Genomic DNA, 19,769 nt, shown 5'->3' with positions numbered 1-19,769 from the left:
ACACCCATATACCTTCTTAAAAACCCGCGGATATATTCCTATAATACCCTTATATTTCGGATGTGCATATCCGAAGGTACATTTTAAAAAAAAAAGGTGATTTCGAAGATGCACATATGAAGATATTTTTTTTTAAATAAGTTGACTTTGGATATGCACATCCGAAAGCACCCCTTTTTAGAAAAAGAAGTATTCGGAGATGCATATCTGGAATAATGTCTGATGCAGAACACAAAAACAAAGCAACAACGCATCGATTTATCATAAATAGTCGAAACTACATACATATTTCAACATAAACTTAAAGTTACATATTGTTAAACAAAGTAGTTGAGGACGACACAACATTTTGATAACGTCTTCTCCCGATCTGTTAAGTTTCGCATCCAACTTGATCGGACTCTTAGAAGAATATCGTTTAAAAGTTGCCCACATAAACTTTAAATCGTCGTCGTTCTTGAGCTTAAATCGGGTGAACTTGACGTTTTATTTTGCGCCTAGTGAAGGTGAACGGTACTAAAGCACTATCTAGTCTTTTTCGCTTCAAATCGACAAGTATGTTTCTCGGCACAACTTTGATTATCGATAATTTTGAAATAAAATCCTTCTCTTCGCGATTTAGCTGACACATAATTCGATGGCCGTGTAGCTTGGTCTCCAATGCGTGATTATGAATTCTACATATGACTCTAAAAGGCCACAAACCATCAACCCTACAAGATACGCACAACTTAAACGGACACGCACACATTCTTGATCCCGTGTCATCATGTTTTAACTTCCGATTTGTTGGAACATACTTCCCACCCCTCTCGCATCTCATCATAACAAATGCTTTCCTTCTACTAGTGCCATCGTCAGACCTTGCTATCACAACGCCAAATCCAAGTTTACTAGCTTCATTTTGGACCCACTCTAGCAAATGTCCACGACAAGTGAAAGTCATTTCATTTGTAAATTGTGGTCGAACATCCACCGAAACAACAATCTTTTTAACATCGTTAATCGGCTCTTTAGACTTAGCATCTACGTTGACCTCTTTCGGAACTTCTAACTCATCTCTGACAATATTGTCGGGATGCACTACACCTAACAAATGCACAAAACATACATGCTGTCAAAACTGTTTTTTTTTAATTTTGTAACAGACCTTATTTCAGAAATGCACTTCCGAAATAAGTTTGGTGGATTTCAAAAGTGCATTTCCGAACTGACGCAATTTCTTTTTTCACAAATCAATACCAATGCAGTAAAATGAGAGATGGAATGAGAAAACATTACCTCAAATTGTAGCTTTCTATGCTCTCCTTGATATGATGAACCACATGAAACTTGGTTTGGAGACAAAAAATTGATTGAAAATGGTTGAGGTTTTGAAAAGGGTTTTTGTTTTGTTTGGAAGAAACAAAATGAAATAGTGATGGAGGGAAAAAAGTATATGAAGGGTTTTTCCGGATATGCATATCCGAAAAAACACCTGACATTTAAATGTAAAAATGGTGTTTTCGGATATGCTTCTCCGAAATAGTTGATATGAGTTATTTTCATATATGCATATCCAAAATTAGTGAAAATGTGATAAGGGTGACTTCGGATATGCATATTCAAAGGATATTTTGAGAATATTATGGCTTTTTTCCATCCTATATGGGTGCATAAAGAAATTGCCCCTTTTTTTGGGGAAAGAGGTGACTTCGTAGATACATATCCGAAATATTTTAATTTTTTTAGTGTTGAGATTTTTCGGATATCATATCCGAAATAATTCAATATTTGTTAAAAAATTAAAATCAAGGTAAATTAATACAACTAATAGTATATATAATTAATTGTATTAATCAAAATATATAATTAAATATATACCATTATATTCAAGATATAATAATAATATCAGCCTAATAAATATTTAAGAGTGAAGACTCATTTTGGTCCCTCACGAAAATTACACAACCCAAATAAGTCTCTCACAAAAAAAAGACCCGATTTAATCCTTTACAAAGTTTAACCGAGCCATAGTACTTTTGTTGATATTTTTTTCAAACCGATTTTTTTTATACTTTTAAACCGTGACTGGACTGTCACGTTGGTTTTTTATTTTTCATTTTTTAAATACTAAATTGATTTTTTATTATAATTTTATTTTTAAACAATTCTAAATTAATAATATAAAAAAAAATCAAAATTGTTTTTATTATGAAATTGAACTCAAAACCTTCGACTAATTTCTTAAGTCTTTACCACTAGTACAATGTACATTCATGACGAATAATTCCTATAATTTTTAATAATATTAAATATTTTTAAATTTAAAACAAAAAAGTTAAAAATTGTACCAATGGAGTCTAAACCCCAAGCCTTTTCAAGTTAAATGATAGTGTCACTTTACAAGTAGACAAATCAATTTCTATTGTAAATATTCCTAATAATAAATATTGGGTTAATAGCCATTTACCCCCTATCATTTAAGTGAGTTTTAATTTACCCCCTTTAAATTTTTTTTTTTGGATTACCCCCTATAATTTTAAAATTATAAGTCTTTTGCCTCCTAAGAGGAAAAATTATTCCCCTGTAAATATCTTTTTTTATTTATCCCCCTAGTTTTTACACGCTTAGGAGTGCTAAAAAATTATAGGGGGATAATCCAAAACTTTTTTTTAAAGGAAGGTAAATCAAAACTCGCCTATATGACATGAGAGTAAATCGCTATTAACCCATAAATATTTAAAATTAATAATTTAGAACAAACATTTATTTATTTCAAATAAAACACAAATAAATATTTACTAATTTTAAATAATACAAAAATTAAAAAAAATTAATAAAATATGCATCCTAAATATAATTAATCAAATAAAAATAAATAAATTATTATTTAATTGATTTACTATTAAATTAATTAATTATTATTTAATTTGAATTAGTTTAAAATAAATAAATATTTACACCCGCACTCTCTAATATGTCCACCCCACCCGTCCCGTTTTTTCGGAGGTTTTGCGGGGCGGGCATGCCCGTTTGCCACCCCTGGGCAAAATAGGTCAGGACAGCCGGGTCGGACCGTTTGACCTGTCATTTTAGACGGGCTGGACTGAAGTTTTTGGCTCGGTACCTTAAGTTGACTCGCGCCGCCTAACCCGCTTAAAAAAACGGGCCGAGGCAGGGCGGGTTAGATTTTCCCCTGCGGGCTTTTTGTTAAAACTTTTTATTTTTTACTTATTGAATTGTATTCTAAATTATTATACATACAAATTGAATTATAATTGTAATATTTTTTCTATAACTTTCTAATACATGTGTTGATTGAAAAAATTGAAATAAAAGAATAATTGTATGGTATGCATACAAAATTATAAAGTTCTTAATATATTAGCTTGCATGTTTTCCTTAAAAATCAATGTTGATTTAAAAAAAAAATTTAACGGGCCGGTTTACCAATCCACCAATTTGTAAAACTAGGAAAAAACTAATGCATCTCACTTTCTTCATCAAAATTAAAATAACCACAACAGCAATTAGGGGTGATCAAAACCAAACCAACCCAATAGAAAACCGCAAACCAAACCAAACCAAACTGAAACTGCAAAAAACCGCATTTGGTTCGGATTAATTTGGGTCAGTTTTTACAAAACCGCACGGTTCGGTTTGCGGTTTGTATTTTGTAAACCGAACCAAACCGAATCAAACCGCACTATGTTACAACCTAAATTTTACTAACTCACATCCAACCCAAACTTAAACTTATTATACATTAGCATTATGATTACGAACAATTTTCTCATCCTTACACATATAATTTCAGTCCCGATCTTCTAAAATCTCTAATAACATTATCGCACCTTCTTTGCCACATATATCTTCCCTCTTCTTCTATAATCTCTACTCTCTTATATTCTTTCTTTTTCACCTTCTCATTTTTATGTAAATGTTCCGTATTTCAGTTTCGTTTTTATCGCATATCTTCTTCTCTAATCTCTCAACACTTTTTTTCTTTTTCACTTTCACTAATCTTTCGTCTCTTCTATTTTTTTGTTTTGTTATAATAATTTTTATATTGTTTTATGCTATTATTTTATGTTTAATATTCCACTTTTGTCTAATTTAATTTTTACATATTAAATGAAAAATTGTTGTCAAAATATGACGAGTTTTGTTGTTATTTGATAGTGTATGAATGTATAAATGCAAAATTATGTTATCATCTATATGTGTATGTATGGCTCAATAAAATATTTGTAAAAAACCGAACCAACCGAACCAAACCGCAGTAGTTTGGTTTGGTTTGGTTCGGATTTTTTTTAAAAGCCAACCGAACCAAACCAAACCGCACTATTTTTTTTCTTGCGGTTCGGATGATTTTTTTCGTCAAAACCGCCCAAACCGCACCGCGAGCACCCCTAACAGCAATCATAGATTTCTATATGGCTATTCATTTCAAACTAGAATTGAAGTAGAAAAAGGTAAGAACAAAGCAAACCATACACAATGTGGGGCGACTAAGATGTGAGCGACTCGCGTCGGTGTCGACGCGTGCATCACCGGAGAGGATGGACCGCGCGGCTGCATCAGCGGCGACCGAAAGCTATTTCTGGTGGCGGAAGAGCTGGTCAGATCTGCTCATTGTTCGCAATGGTGTGTTGATTCTGCTCATTGTTTATTGTGTGATGTTTGTATGGCGTGATTTTGTGTTATGTTTATGATGTTGAAAGGTTTGTAATGGAGTTTGTGAGGTTTATATCGTCGATGAAAAGTGGGGACGGTGAAGTTTTTGATGGTGAGGGTGTTAATGGTGGTTAGTGTAGTGTTTGGATTTTGATCGTACCTGATCAGAAGAATCGTCAAGGCAGCAGAATCTGGCTTGGAGAGCAAGATGGGGGGGGTACCTGCAAGGTTCTCCGATGCTTAAGTTAGTAGCTATCAGAGAATGAGGGTTGAGAGTGAAGAATAGAATACCTGACCCTCTAGTGAAAGAGGGTATTTATAGCCCCCAGCGCTGGGCCAAGGTTCCCTAATTGGGCCAGATCCAATTGGAGGCCCACGTGCTAGGGAACTGCCAGAACGTCCCGTGCTAGGGCTGAGTCAGCAGGAGACTCACGTTCTGGATGCACATAGCGTAGGGTTCGGAGATGGTTGACCGAATCCTTCGCTGAGACGTGACGCGTGGTCTTCGCGCGTGGATAGCTCTTGGTGGTTATCTAGTGAGTGGGCCCAAAAGATTTGGGCCTGCTCGGCCGGAGTCTTCGCGCGGGGGCAGCCCTTAACGGTTGCCCAGCAATTGGGCCTAAGGGAACTGGGCCTGCTCGGCTGGTAACAAGGGTTGGGCCTGCTCGGCCCAGTCCAGAACAGGAGCCCCCCAAGTCATTAGCCTTATAAGGGTTGTGACTTTGACGAGGAGGTTTAGCCGAGCACGGGTAACGTTTCCAATTCTTGGGCTACTCGAGGACTTTGGTCGGCCGTTGCCTTTGGTTTTTGACGTTTTGGTTGTCACTCGTCACCGTGATTGACAGGTGTCAGCTGTATAGGCTGTAATCATTACTGCGCCGTTTTTAGGGATGGAAATAGGCGGCGTCTTTTGGAGTTCCCAAGACCTTTGGGACGCGTGGCAGCCTTTCGTGGAGGGAGCCGCCTTTGGGGTGTAGGCAATGATGGCGTCTCCTAGGCTGCCTAGGCCATCATGACACCCTTTGGCCTTCTTTCCCTATATAAGGAGTGAGGAGGTCACTCATTTGACACTTAACATTTTCCAAGCCTTCAAGATTCGCTCACTGCTCTCCTCCTCGTCTTGTTCGTATCTTCTTCGCTTTCTTCAAGTAAGTTCCTCGTCTCCTTCATATATTTATTTAAGTTTTATGTATTAGTTTTGAGTGCGGAGGGCGCGATTGATGAGTGTGACGAGCAAGGTTTATGAATTAGCCGAGGAAACCTAGAAGATAATCATTTCTCCCATGCGTTTGCCGAGTGAGTTTTGAGTGAACAGAGCTAGAACGTTTGAATGAGACGTCCAGCTTTCAGGATTACTAGGGAGTAGTATGAAGGCCTCGAGCAGTGGAGGTTGCATGTCTCGGTGAGGGCATGAATTTGCCGACCTCCGCTGCGTGCGACGATTATGCTGGGCGCTTTAGCTCGTCGGCCATTTGACGATTGGGGGAATTTTCCTCGTCCCTTTTCCTCGCCCTTTCACTTGACTTGCGGTGGAAGGGTGGATTTGACCAGTCGAATTCACGGTTTCCTCTGCTTTTCAGGTAAATGGCCGATGAGAACAAGGATGATGTCGTCTTCGACGTTTTAGATGGGGACGAAGCTGTTGGCTCGCAAGAGGACGTTCCCGTCGTCGAGACCTCCCCTAGGGCACTTGAAGAATGGGTGGTCGTTGCTCCGAGGATGATTGCATCGCGCTTCACGAGTCGTCCCAAGGAAGCCTTTAACGTCATCGAGGACCTTGACCAAGACGAGGAGCCCTCTTGGGGCGCCTTTGTGCCCAAATCTCACCAGAGGATCTGCTCGCAATTCCCCGGTCCCCGTTTCGCAATGTATGAGTTCGTCTTTAAGGAGGCTGGTCTCTGTCTCCCCTTCACTCATTTGCAACGGAGCGTCTTCAGTTGGTTGCGCCTCTGCCCGTCTCAGCTTCATCCCAACGCTTTAGCGTTCTTAAGGGCCTTTGAGATTGTATGCGGGTACTTGGAGGTCGAAGCGACTCTGCCCCTTTTCTTTAGAGTATTTCATTTGCAGAGGTTGCGTGATCCGGACGGCAAGTGGAGTTGGGTGTCGTTTAAGCACCCGAAGAAGCTGTTCGCCATTTACCAGGACTCTATCAAGCATTTTAAGAGTCGCTATTTTATAATCAAGCCTCTCACTCCTGATGCCGAGAATCATTTGTTCGAGGAGCGCGAGTATATTGAGGATGGGGTGAGGAGAGTGGGCCCGTCTGCTCGGTTTCCGTTGGAGTGGCAGCCTGACCACTTCGAGCGCGGGACCGACTATTTCATCTTCCGTGACGAGGACCTCAATGAGCGTGATACTGGGGCGTATCAACGGCTCGCCTCCTTCGTGGACGGGTTTAGACCGGCAATATGTACATATCCCAACGGGGATCCCCTATTCGAGGAAGATGGAGGCCCTATGCTGGAGCCTCGGCACATCAACACCAAAGCTATCCTCGAGTGCGGAAGTTACGGGGACGCTATGATTTTGTTAGGTGAGATAGCTATTACTTGTTTAAACAATACCTTTTTGGTTCTAACTCTTTATTTTGCGGGAAAAATGGCCGACTTGCATGACAAAGTTACGAAGATGCGGGCCAAGAACAAGGGGGCCATCAAAGTGTCCGTGAAACGATCGCGGGTTGAGGAGGTCAAGGCTGCTGCCGCGAGTGTCCCCGACAGTGGCTCTCCTTCGTCCGTTGGGACTACCTCGCGTGGTTCTCCAGCCGGAAAGAAGCAAAAGAATGAAGGGACCGCGGAGCTTCGTCCTCTTATCATTGACAACCCCTCCGAGGAAGACATAGTGCTGCCCTCTTGTACTCTGCATAGGGGAATCTTCTCAAATAAAAATGTTCTCCTCGAGCGCGAGGAGGTGAGGCACATCGTCAGGCGGGACCGGGTGGCTCGAGACAAGGATTTGTCCGAGGACCTCGAAGGGATGATGAGGGTGGCCGCCTTGGCCTTGGCTCTTAATGCTCAGAATGTCTGTCCTCAGAAGGACTACGATGCTCTCCAGATCAAATACGATGAGCTAGAGCACGAGTTCGAACAGTACAAGGACAAGTATGAGGTCCAGAGCGGCATAGTGGAGGATCTCGTTAAAGAGCGTAATAAGGTTCCGGACTTGGAGGCCGAGGGAAAAAGGCTCCGCGAGAGAATTGCCGAGTTGGAGAGGGCTCACCTCCCTGCTGCCGAGGAGGATGAGGACGAGAAAGCCTTGGTGACGCGTTCTCAGCTTCTGGGCAAGGTTCGGGAGCTGGAGATCGACTGTGTCGCTACCTTGGGGGTCGGTTTTAAAGCTGCCGTGGATCAGCTGAAAGTTCTCAACCCGCGCCTGGTGACGAAGGGCATTGGTCCATATCACAAGGTCGTGGACAGGCGAATTGAATCAAACCCGGAGTTCGAGGACTGGGAAGACGAGCAGGGGCCCCCGGGTGAGGACAACGGTGCCGAGGATGAGGACGGTGATGTCTGATCTGTTTATTCTTGGTTGTGGCCTGCGTGCCAATTTTGTGGCCTGCGCGCCAATATTTTGTGGCCTGCGTGCCAATGTTTTTAATGGGGCGATGCCCGGATAATGTTTGTAATATTTGGATATCCCGGCCAGTTTGGTCGGATTTTAATGTCATTGTGCTTTATGTTTCAACATTTACTTGTGCTTATCTGATTTTATCGTTGAATGTTTTATGTCTATGCTCGAATAATGCTTGTGCTCGACCGAGGTTTATGGCCCGGGCGTGTGGGGAACGGTCCGGGTGCGCAGAGCAGGTGTGCGCTATAAGCGAGCTCGAGGCCGCGGTCGGGGCCAGGCGCTCGCGGCGTGAACGATCCCATCGCGAGCTGGGGTTCTGCCGTGCAGGTACTTCCGCGGAGGGTCTGCGTGTAAGGCCCGCCGCGTAGTCGGCTTTGTCTCCGGGTAGGGTTATCCGACTGAAGCTGTCGTGGAGCATACGCGCTTGTACCATGGCGCGAGTCCTCGCCCAGCTTTCCTCGTGTTCGTCACGAGCGGCCGGGTAGCGTTAGGTTGTTTCTAACTGTAGTAGCGTCTGAGTTTTTCAGCATTCCAAGGTCGAGCTAGTTTTTCGCCGAGAAGGTTCTCGAGGTAATACGCACTGTTTTCGGTTTTATCGTATACTCGGTACGGACCTTCCCAGTTTGGGGCTAGTTTGCCTTCGCGCGAATCTTTCATGTTTTGGCGGAGGACCAAGTCTCCGATTTCGAATCCGCGTTTAATAACTTTAGTGCTATGGCGTAAGGCTATCTGTTGTTTCAGTTTTGCTTCACGGAGGGAGGATCCTGTTCGGATTTCCTCGACCATGTCGAGCTCTTCTCTCATAGCTTCGTCGTTTAGTTCTTCCTCGAGAGGTGACTCAGTCCGACGAGATGGTTCTCGGATCTCCACGGGGATCACGGCTTCGGTGCCATAGGTTAACCTGAACGGTGTTTCGCCCGTGGTCGAATGTGGGGTCGTTCTGTACGCCCAGAGGACGCTGTGTAGCTCTTCGACCCAAGCTTTTTTCGCCTCGCCCAGCCTTCTCTTCAACCCACGGAGGATGATCCGGTTGGCGGCTTCAGCCTGTCCGTTGGTTTGGGGGTGCTCGACCGAAGTGAAGTGCTGCCTCGTCCCGAGTTTGGCCACGAATTCCTGGAATTTTCTGTCCGTGAACTGGGTGCCGTTGTCGGTTATTATCGCCTGTGGGACTCCGAATCGATCGAGTATGTTCCGCTTGTAAAATCGGAGTACGTTTTGGGATGTGATTTTAGCGAGCGCTTCAGCTTCTATCCATTTCGTGAAGTAGTCCACAGCGACCACCAGGTATTTGTTTTGATAAGATCCGACCGGGAAAGGTCCGAGGAGGTCCATTCCCCACGTGGAGAAAGGCCAAGGTGAGGAGAGAGATTTGAGCTCGTTCGGCGGAGCCAGGTGCATGTCGGCGTGACGCTGGCATTTGTCGCATTTCTTGACGTGTTCCTTGGCGTCCTGCTGCATGGTCGGCCAATAATAGCCGGCTCTGAGGGCTTTCCTAGCTAGGGACCGCCCTCCGAGGTGCTGGCCGTTGATTCCACCATGGAGCTCTTGGAGCACCTCCAGTGCTTGCGAGGCATCGATACATTTAAGGAGGGGGATGGAGAAACCTCGTTGGTACAGTTTGTTTTCGAGGATAGTGTATGAACATGCTCGTCTTTTAATTGCTGAAGCTTCTTTCGCGTCGGCGGGGAGCTCGTCTTTCGTGAGGAAGTTGTACACTGGGGTCATCCAGCATTGGTTGTCTCCGATGGCGAATATCTGTAGAGCTCGCGCGCTTTCGCCTATACTTGGCCTGGGCAGAATTTCTTGGATAACTGATTTGTTTCCCCCTTTCTTTCTCGTGCTCGCAAGTTTGGATAGTATGTCGGCGCGCGAGTTGTGCTCTCGGGGAATATGCTCGACTTCTGCTTTGGCGAATTTCTTCATCTTGTCCTTGACGAGCGCGAGATATTCGGCGAGTATGTCGTTTTTGGCCTGGTAGTCGCCGCTGACGTGGGATGCGACGAGTTGGGAATCCGTATAGATCTTGATCTCTCGTGCGCCTACGTCCTCGGCGAGCCTCAGGCCTGCGAGGAGGGCTTCGTACTCGGCCTGGTTGTTCGATGTGTTGAAGGATAGGACTAAGGATATTTCTATGATAAGTCCCTCGTTGTTTTCCAAGATGATGCCTGCCCCGCTGCCCGAGCTGCTCGAGGCGCCATCTACGTAGATGGTCCATTTGTCCTTGGCCATGTCGGGCGAGTCGGCGATAAAGGTCATCTCGGCTACGAAGTCCGCCAGTGCCTGTGCTTTTAGTGTCTTCCTGCTTTCATACTGTACGTCGAATTCTGAAAGCTCGAGGGACCATCTTAGCATTCTGCCGGCCATGTCTGGTCGGCTGAGGAGTTGCTTGATGGGTTGGTCCGTCCGAACAAAGATTGTGTGGGCGAGGAAGTAGTATCGTAGCCTTCTGGCCGCTATTACTAGGGCCATAGCGACTTTCTCGATCTGTTGGTATCGCACCTCGGGTCCCTGTAGGGCTTTGCTGGTGAAATATACGGGTTTTTGTCCGTCTACGGTTTCTCGGATCAGTGCCGCGCTGACGGCCTCGTTAGAAACGGCTAGGTAAAGGTATAGAGGCTCGTTGTCGTCTGGTCGAGAAAGGACGGGCGGTTCGGAAAGTATTTGCTTAAGGTGTGCAAGTGCTTGCTCGCATTCTTCGGACCATTCGAAGGCTGCTTCTTTGCGTAGCAGTTTGAAGAAAGGGAGGGCGTGTTGGGCGGATTTCGCGACGAAACGTGAAAGTGCAGTGAGCATCCCGTTTAAGATTTGGATGGATTTTTTATTGTTAGGAGTAGGGAGTTCAGAGAATGCTCGGCATTTGTCCGGGTTGGCTTCTATTCCTCGTTCGGTCAGATAGAAACCGAGGAATTTTCCTACCCGGACGCCGAAGGTGCATTTCTCTGGGTTGAAGCGCATCTTGCAGGATCTGGCCTGCTCGAACACGCGCTCGAGATGGGAGGTGTGGTCGGTGTCTTCTCGAGATTTGACGATCATATCGTCCATGTATACCTCGAGGGTGTCGCCGATCTCCCCACGAAACACTTTGTTCATCATCCGTTGATACGTGGATCCCGCGTTTTTGAGGCCGAAGGGCATTACGTTGTAGTAATAGTTGCCCGACTCGGTCATAAACGCCGTGTACTGCTTGTCGCTCCTCGCCATGGGGATCTGGTTGTAACCTGAATAAGCATCCATAAAAGACAATAGTTTATAGCCGGCCGAGTTGTCGACCAGTCTATCAATGTTTGGTAAAGGATAGGCGTCTTTTGGACATGCCCGGTTAACATCAGTATAATCAACACACATTCTCCATTTTCCATTAGATTTCTTAACAAGTACAACGTTTGAGAGCCAAGTTGAATACTTGGCCTCGGAAATAAAATTTGCCTCTAGGAGGTCTTTTACAGCTTTCTCGGCAGCCTCCGCTTTCTCGGGAGACTGCCGACGCCTACGTTGAACTACGGCCTTTGCGGCTGGATCGATGGAGAGGTGGTGGCAGGCGACCTCAGGGTCGAGTCCGGGCATTTCCGCGGCGCTCCAGGCGAACAGATCAGCATTGGCTCGAAGGCAGGCTATGAGCTGCTTCCTCGGAAGGTCTGGGATCCCTTTACCGATTTTCACTGCTTTGTCAGGGTTTTCGCCCAAGGGGACCAGCTCGAAATCTCCGTCCGGAACTGGTCGGAAGGGGTGAGGTGACTTCGACCGCGTCTCTTCCCCAGTCTTTAGTTCTTCCTCTGCAAACCGGGCATCCAGGTCGACTGAGCTGACGTTGGTTGTCTGATGCTGGTCTTCTCGAGGATGCTTGTCTTCGGCCCTTGGCTTTTTGTTGGAGCTGGTCGGCGGAGCGATCAGTTCTAATCCTTTGACGGAGGCGTCGAAGATTCTTCTGGCTGCTTCAATATCGGCGTTGATGGTGGCCACTCGTCCTGTCCTCGTGTAGAACTTCATCTTCAGGTGGACAGTGGAGGGTACGGCAGTCAGTTCGGCCAGAGTGGGGCGTCCGATGATGCAGTTGTACAGGGTTTTGCAGTCGATCACCAAGAACCTGGTTTTGACTTTCCTAGAAGCCTCCCCTTCCCCGAAGGTGACAATCAGCTCGACGTAACCCCATGGTTTAGTGGTAGCTCCGTTGAAACCTTGAAGGTCTGAACCCACATAGGGAGTAAGGTGCGAGTCGTCCAGCTGGAGTGTCCGGAAGAGATGGGAGTACATGATGTCGACCGAGCTGCCTTCATCGACTAAGACTCGTCGAACATCGAAGTTCGCCATTCTGGCTCGGACGAGCAGAGGAATCGTGGCGTTTGGAGCTCCGCCGGGCAGTTCTTCCAGGTAGAAGGTGATTGGTTCAGATTTTCCTCGAAATTTTCGCAGTGTAGGGCCGAGGTCTGTGTTGGCGCTGAGCAGCTCATCGAACTTTCTCTTGACTGAACTGATGGTGAGGGAGCTTGGATCCCCGCCGTTGGAGACGACCATGGTGATTGGGAAGTTCTCCCATTTGCTAAGTGCGGTGAGGATCCCGGCTGATGGCACGAAATCCTCTGGGCGAGTGACGGACAGTGCTACTTGTAGGGGCCTGTTATCTGGTGAATTCCCTTCGTCAGAGTTTCTGTGGTCGTCCCTTCGGGAAGGTTCCCCTTTCTGTGTGTATTTTGAAAGGCGGCCCTCCTTGATCAGTGTTTCAATTGCATCTTTGAGGTGGATGCAGTCTTCGGTCAGGTGGCCGTGACTTTTATGGTATTTGCAATACTTTGATTTGTCGGTTCCCGGCCTTGCGGGGTTCGACTTTGGGGGCCTGATGTTTGATTTCTTGAAGTCGGTGTTCTGGCATTCGGCCAGGATCCTCTCCCGCGAGGTGTTCAGAGGGGTGTAGTCATTGAAGCGACCAGATGGTCCTCGGCGCTCTTTGATGTCGAGAGATCTGTCGTCTTTCCTTTTTTCATGCCCTCTCTTCGAACCTGGGTGCTCGTAGTTTGAACTGCGAGCGGCGTCACTGCCTCGCGAGGCTTTGATGGCAGCAGCCTCTCCTTCCTCGAACGCGATGAACGCTTGAGCTTTGCGAAGGAGGGCGTTCATGGAGTGGACCTTTTCAATCTTAATGGCCTTCTTAAAGTCACTGCCGGGGAGAAGTCCCCGTTCTAAGAGGTATCTCTTCATGTAGTCTTCTGTTTGTACTTGGACGGCCTCCTTGTTGAACCTGTCGAGATAATCCCGAAGAGGTTCGTTGGGCCCTTGTATCACGGCCTCGAGATTGGCCTCTGATTTTGGTTGTCGTCGGGAGGCTGTGAAATGGCTCGAGAAGAGTTCCTTGAGGTCGGTCCAGGAATGGATGGAGTTGGGGCGGAGGTTTCTGTACCAAGTCATTGCTCCCTTCCTGAGGGTGGTCGGGAAGATGCGGCACTTGATAGAGCCCTTGACGACGTGGTAGTCCATGACCGCTTCGATGCTCCGAATGTGGTCGTCAGGGTCAGTGGTTCCATCGTACTGGTCCAACGCCGGGGGTTTTTCCATCCCTCGAGGAAGGCGGGCTCTTCGGATGTCCTCGGACAGAGGGCTGCGGAAGTCTTCTTCGTCGCTTGGTCTTGGTGAAGTTGAATGTCTGCCTCGCCGGGGTCTTTCCTGGTCATTGTTGGGACCGGCGCGATTATCCCGAGGAGAGGGACGCTCGCGGGGTTTCAGCACAGCCTTGGAGGGGCCCTGATGACCCTGCTCGGGGGAGAGGCTTCTTGCTTCAGTGGCCTCTGGTCTCTGGTTCTTCCTGCTTTTTCTCGGTGGAGAGCGGGAATATGACCTCCGACGGCGGTGTCTTCTGGGTGGCGAGCGTGAAGAAGATGGGGAGCGCCGGCGGTGCCTCCTCAGAGGTGAGCGCGAGGAGGAATAGGAGCGCGACTGGTAATGTCTCCGCGGAGGGGAGCGGTACCGTCGTTTCCTTTCCAGCTCGTGGATACGGTCGTCCTGAAGTCGGAGGAGGCTGTTCGTCTTTTGCAGTTCTTTGAGCAGGAGGACAGTGACGGGGTCAGCATCCTCGGGGATGTTGAGCGGTTCCTCCTCTTCTACATGACGGGTCCTCCGCCTGTCGGAGGTGTGGGTGAATGAAGAAGCAGCGTGCCCATCTCTGGCGTCGGTCTCATTCTCATTCTGGGGGCGCTCAGGCCCATTGTGGGTTCGGGCCTGCTGGTCTTCCCCGTTCTGAACGTTTCCCTCGGGAGGGTTTTGTTCGACATTCTGAACCTGTTGGAGGCCCTGCAGCTGCTGGACGTTCTGGACCCGCTGCCTCCTAGGTTGCGAAGTCTCCTGTCTCGACCTTCCCTGTCCGGCAAGGGCGTGTTGAGGTTCTTCTTGCCGGCGGCGATTCGTCACCTCGCGGGTGGAATCTTCGATCAGATGTTCCAGGAGGAAGGGGTCGGAGCTTGGGATGTTGTTAGCCATGACGATCGTGAAAGGTTATGCTTTGATCTTTGTTAAAGAAGGGGGAGCAAGGTTCCCACAGACGGCGCCACTGATCGTACCTGATCAGAAGAATCGTCAAGGCAGCAGAATCTAGCTTGGAGAGCAAGATGGGGGGGGGGTACCTGCAAGGTTCTCCGATGCTTAAGTTAGTAGCTATCAGAGAATGAGGGTTGAGAGTGAAGAATAGAATACGTGACCCTCTAGTGAAAGAGGGTATTTATAGCCCCCAGCGCTGGGCCAAGGTTCCCTAATTGGGCCAGATCCAATTGGAGGCCCACGTGCTAGGGAACTGCCAGAACGTCCCGTGCTAGGGCTGAGTCAGCAGGAGACTCACGTTCTGGATGCACATAGCGTAGGGTTCGGAGATGGTTGACCGAATCCTTCGCTGAGACGTGACGCGTGGTCTTCGCGCGTGGATAGCTCTTGGTGGTTATCTAGTGAGTGGGCCTAAAAGATTTGGGCCTGCTCGGCCGGAGTCTTCGCGCGGGGGCAGCCCTTAACGGTTGCCCAGCAATTGGGCCTAAGGGAACTAGGCCTGCTCGGCTGGTAACAAGGGTTGGGCCTGCTCGGCCCAGTCCAGAACAGATTTGTTTGAGAATGGTAAAAGAAACTTTGAATTTGCAGGTTATGTATAACAAAGGTTATGGAATTTTTGGAGTTTTACGTTTCCTTAGCCGCTGATATTTTGTCAACAAAGGTCGAAAAAACATGTGCTAGATACTTCTAAATTTTTGTAGAGCACAAATCCCTTATTGGAATCAGTTTGAAATTTTAACTTGAGGTGGATTGTTGATGACACAAACCACAAGTCTCACAACGTGAGAGGTCATAAAGGACTTTCATTAAGCTTTTATATTGGATTTTTGAGGTCAGAGTCTCTAAAACCTTCTCTTAGTGTTAGAGACACCTGTCCAAAACGAAAGGTTTTCCCGAATCATCCGAAAGCGAAGCTTATCTCGCAAGGTACTTGGGCCTTTGTCTTTCTTTCTACAATCTTTATTATTAGGCCTTCTTAAATTGGGAGTTAGCACAGTCAAGAACAGTTAGTATCCTCTTTTTATAAAGTATAGTAAATTCACGCATTCAATTGAGTAATGAATCATAAAATTATAAATAAACCAATTTAAATAAAATTGAAAAAAAAAACTAAAATTCGATATTTACTTTATCATTACAAAAAATATATTTATCCCTGCACTATAAGATGGAGAGAGACAGATAATCCATTTTTCATATATACTATCTTGCTTGTAATGATGTTATGGAAACTTCATTGTTTGAATGCAGCTCAACAGTTCCTCCTGAGGAAGAACCAAACTTGTGTGGATAAAAGGCTGGTTCCTTTGGCTCTGGCAATGTTTTCTCACCATTCAACATTAGAACTGCAGCTGACATAGATGGCCTATCATCAGCTCTCTCTTGAACACATAATAACCCTATCTGAATACATCTCATAATTTCTAGTTCTTCTACAACAATCGAATCGCTTAGAGACTCGTCTATCAGCTCCAACGGCGCTTTTTCACACCACCTTCTCCATGCCTACAAGACATGAATTCAAGATTGTGAGTTTTCAGTTTACTTTTCAATTATTGTCTGCGAATTTGCAAATATAGTAGCACTATAGCGTACTAAACCCTTAGACTTACATATCCAAGAAGATCGAGATCATGATAGTCACTATATTCTCTATTCTTTTTTCCACTGATTGTCTCTAGTATAATAACACCAAAACTAAATACATCTGACTTCACAGAGAAAAATCCGCGTCTTGCATACTCTGGAGACATGTAACCACTGAAACAAATAATAGAGAAACAAATAAATGTGGATTAGGTAGTTTATGTTTTATAAAGCAACAAATTGAATTCGGTTTAGAATGCTTACTGAGTTCCTACTACTCTTCTTGTTTCGCCTTTAGCTTCATCTCCCCATAATGTTCTAGCAAGACCAAAGTCTGATATTTTAGGATTCATATTTTCGTCAAGAAGAATATTGCTTGTCTTGAGATCTCGGTGGATAATTCTTAATCTTGAATCTTCATGAAGATAAACGAGTCCTCGAGCAATCCCGCGGATAATTTGGAACCGTCGAGTCCAATGCAGTAAACTTTTTCTAGTTTGATCTGATAAAAAAATTTCAGCTTAGTTAGAAGAAGAGATCTTGTTGAAATTGATCAATCTAGAGAAAATCAGAACAAGTTATTTTTAAGATAAAATCACAAACCGAAAATGAAGTAGTCCAAGCTTCTGTTGATCATGAATTCATAGATCAAGAGTTTCTCATCATTTTGAATGCAACAGCCAAGTAGCTTCACAAGATTTCTATGCTGAAGATTGGCAATTAGCTTAACTTCATTTATGAACTCCTTTGGTCCTTGTCCTGAAGTATTGCAAAGTCTCTTCACAGCTATATCTTGTCCATTTTCCAATTTACCCTAACAATCATTATTTCGAAATTTAGAGAACCTTATAAAAGTTTTTCATATTTAGTTCTTGACTAATCAAAAAGCTCTATTATACCTTGTAAACTGGCCCAAAACCTCCCTGCCCCAATTTGTTATCAATGGAGAAGCTATTAGTTGCATTAGCTATGGTTGATAAATCAAATATTGGTATGTCAATATCTTCATTATCATTATTGTTGGGTTGATTATTCAAGCTAAATACTTGATTATTCCCTGATAAAGGATAGAACAATGAGTGTGAAAATGCAGTTTAAAACTATATCAGAGAGCATTAGCAAAATAAGTCAGTTGAAATAACTAAAAGGTAACCTTGTTTCGCTAGTTTCTTCTTCCGGACACGATGTATGGCGATTCCAAGTATTATCATCATGATCACAACAAACATTATACAGCCTACTAGAATTCCTGCAAGCTTCTTCTTGTTCAAACCAGTCCTAGCAGCTGCTAGTTCTGAAGCTGCAACTCTCATGTAAAAGTCTTGTCCTCCAGAGCTTAGTTTTTTGACATCCAGAGTGTTATTAAACCAAACCAAGCAACCACTTCCACCATTTCTGATATCTAAATTTGCATAACCTGTGCAGGAACAGTTTCTTAAACAGAATCCCTCACATTCTTCAAGGTTCATGCTTTTATTAAACCAAGATTTTGATGTATCTGGCAGCTTCATCCCCACTTGCTTCAAAAAACCATCACTATTATTATCACCACAATCTAACTTCACTCTCCTTACACAACCATCAGTCCAATTTTGTGAATTCCATTTTGCCTGAGATTTCGGAATGAAACCACTAAGACATTCACATATTGGAGAATTATCATTATCACAATAAGAATTTGCACCACATTTAGCATAATTGTCACACATATCGGTTGAGCCAATGAAGAAAATTCGCCAAGTTTTTCTATCATCCAACAGAAAGTAACGTGCTGCTTGTCCCTCCGAATTAAGCAAGAACCTTGAAACAGTTGAACTGTCCAGAAGGTCATATCCATAAGAAACTTCCTTCTCAGTAATCACAAAAATGATATTAAAGGTTTTGTAAAGATCCACCGAAGAAAATCCTGATAAACTATTTCCGTTCCATGAACCAACTCTAGTCACTAATGTGTTTCCTTTCTTAATCACTATTTGAGGAAAACCATTAGTATCTATATGATATGAATACAAACCTGTAGAAGGATCTTGCGTATTTCTCCACGAAACCAAACCCTTATAATCGCCATTTACTAAACTACTTGTGATTCTCATACCTGGGAGTAAAGTGTCACCAGGAAAATCAAAACTTTGCCACAAAATATTATCTTGTTTGGTTTCATCTTTCACAACAAGGTTTCCATTTTCCAAGAGTTGCAAAATTGGTTTTGCAGCTGTTGTTGATTTGTTAGAGGACCATATCATAACCTTGGAATCATCAACAATAACCAGAGTTCCTTTATCAGTGAGATTCAAAACTCCTGATGAGTTTTCTAATGGAGAATCTCTGTTTGCTATCCACACAACAGTTCTTGGTGAAATGTCCTTGTACCATATACCAAAATATTGGTTATTTGAATTATCAAAGTTGAAGAAACCTGCTTCAAAAGTTCCATTTGTAGTGATTAGAGTCTCATTACCTTTGATTGATTGTCCAGGAAGAATGGTTTCCAAGGTATTGAAGGTTGGTATGAAGGGAAAGAGAAGAAAACAATAAACTAGCACTTTGAAGCTTTCCATTCTTTTGGTTAAGGATTTTGTCTAAATATAATATTATTAAAAGTTGGATATTTTTGAACTATAAAGAGAAAATCTTCAAGATTTGGTGTCATAAATTGAATACTTTAACATTCATTATGTGGCTTGATTAAAGGATCAAAGCAAATTTAATAGAAGTCAAACAACGTTTCATATTTGTCAATATAATACGACATCGTTCACTTCTATCCAATAGCCACGAAGCTAATATTTATATTATAGTTATGGACATTTAGTTTAGTTACGGGGAGATTTTATGGATGGAACCAAACTTTGTTGCAATAGTATTTTGTTGAGTCAACTCAAACATAATTTCAATGTTTTGATTATTTCAATGTTTCAAAGATGGTACAACGTCGAATTGAAAATGTACAACTTGATTATTATATTGACAATTTCTTTATTTCTTTATAGACTCCCTCCCATGGGGTGAGAATTGTAAACCCCAAAATACTCCTTGATTTCGGAGATGTATCTTCGAAATCACCCATTTTTAAATTTTCTATTATATCGGAGATACATCTCTGAAAATTCTCATTTTTGAGTGTTTTCGGATATGAATTTTCAAAATCACTTATTTTTCATCAGACGCAAAATGCATTTAATTTCGGTTAAAAAAACGAGGTAGTAAAGGGCGTCATGAAAAGTTGTTACTTAACACCTCGGTGATTTAAAATCGAGGAGTAAAATTATATGCACACAGTTCGAACTTCAGAACTAACATATCTAATATCTCAGTTTATTTAGAAAACCGAAAGGTAAGACTTTTTTAAAAAAAATATTTTTACATTGTTTACCCAACATATATATTTCATTTTCAACAACCTCTTCCTTCCAACAAGGTTTTTATCAAAA

At 44.1% G+C, this 19,769-nt stretch overlaps 3 protein-coding genes across 3 annotated transcripts; all 3 read right to left on the bottom strand.

The window, feature by feature from the left end:
• Positions 1-463: 463 nt before the first annotated feature.
• On the bottom strand, positions 464-1,484 carry LOC131651137 (uncharacterized). Its single transcript, XM_058920804.1, has 2 exons — positions 1,478-1,484; positions 464-1,089 (listed from the first exon to the last, which is right to left on the bottom strand). The coding sequence occupies exons 1-2, from the start codon at positions 1,482-1,484 to the stop codon at positions 464-466; spliced, it is 633 nt and encodes a 210-aa protein (XP_058776787.1).
• Positions 1,485-9,268: 7,784 nt separating this feature from the next.
• On the bottom strand, positions 9,269-14,694 carry LOC131651136 (uncharacterized). Its single transcript, XM_058920802.1, has 2 exons — positions 13,702-14,694; positions 9,269-9,352 (listed from the first exon to the last, which is right to left on the bottom strand). Exons 1-2 carry the CDS (start codon positions 14,692-14,694, stop codon positions 9,269-9,271), a joined length of 1,077 nt encoding a protein of 358 aa, XP_058776785.1.
• A 715-nt stretch (positions 14,695-15,409) lies between these two features.
• LOC131653676 (G-type lectin S-receptor-like serine/threonine-protein kinase At4g27290) lies at positions 15,410-18,952 on the bottom strand. Its single transcript, XM_058923932.1, has 6 exons — positions 17,492-18,952; positions 17,238-17,395; positions 16,942-17,152; positions 16,603-16,840; positions 16,365-16,512; positions 15,410-16,257 (listed from the first exon to the last, which is right to left on the bottom strand). The coding sequence occupies exons 1-6, from the start codon at positions 18,894-18,896 to the stop codon at positions 15,955-15,957; spliced, it is 2,463 nt and encodes an 820-aa protein (XP_058779915.1). The 5' UTR covers positions 18,897-18,952; the 3' UTR covers positions 15,410-15,954.
• Between the last annotated feature and the right edge of the window lie 817 nt (positions 18,953-19,769).

Source organism: Vicia villosa, linkage group LG2, assembly GCF_029867415.1.
Source record: "Vicia villosa cultivar HV-30 ecotype Madison, WI linkage group LG2, Vvil1.0, whole genome shotgun sequence".
Lineage (NCBI taxonomy): Eukaryota > Viridiplantae > Streptophyta > Magnoliopsida > Fabales > Fabaceae > Vicia > Vicia villosa.
The sequence above is the reverse complement of the archived record's forward strand: the minus strand, read 5'-3'. Positions and strand labels throughout refer to the sequence as shown.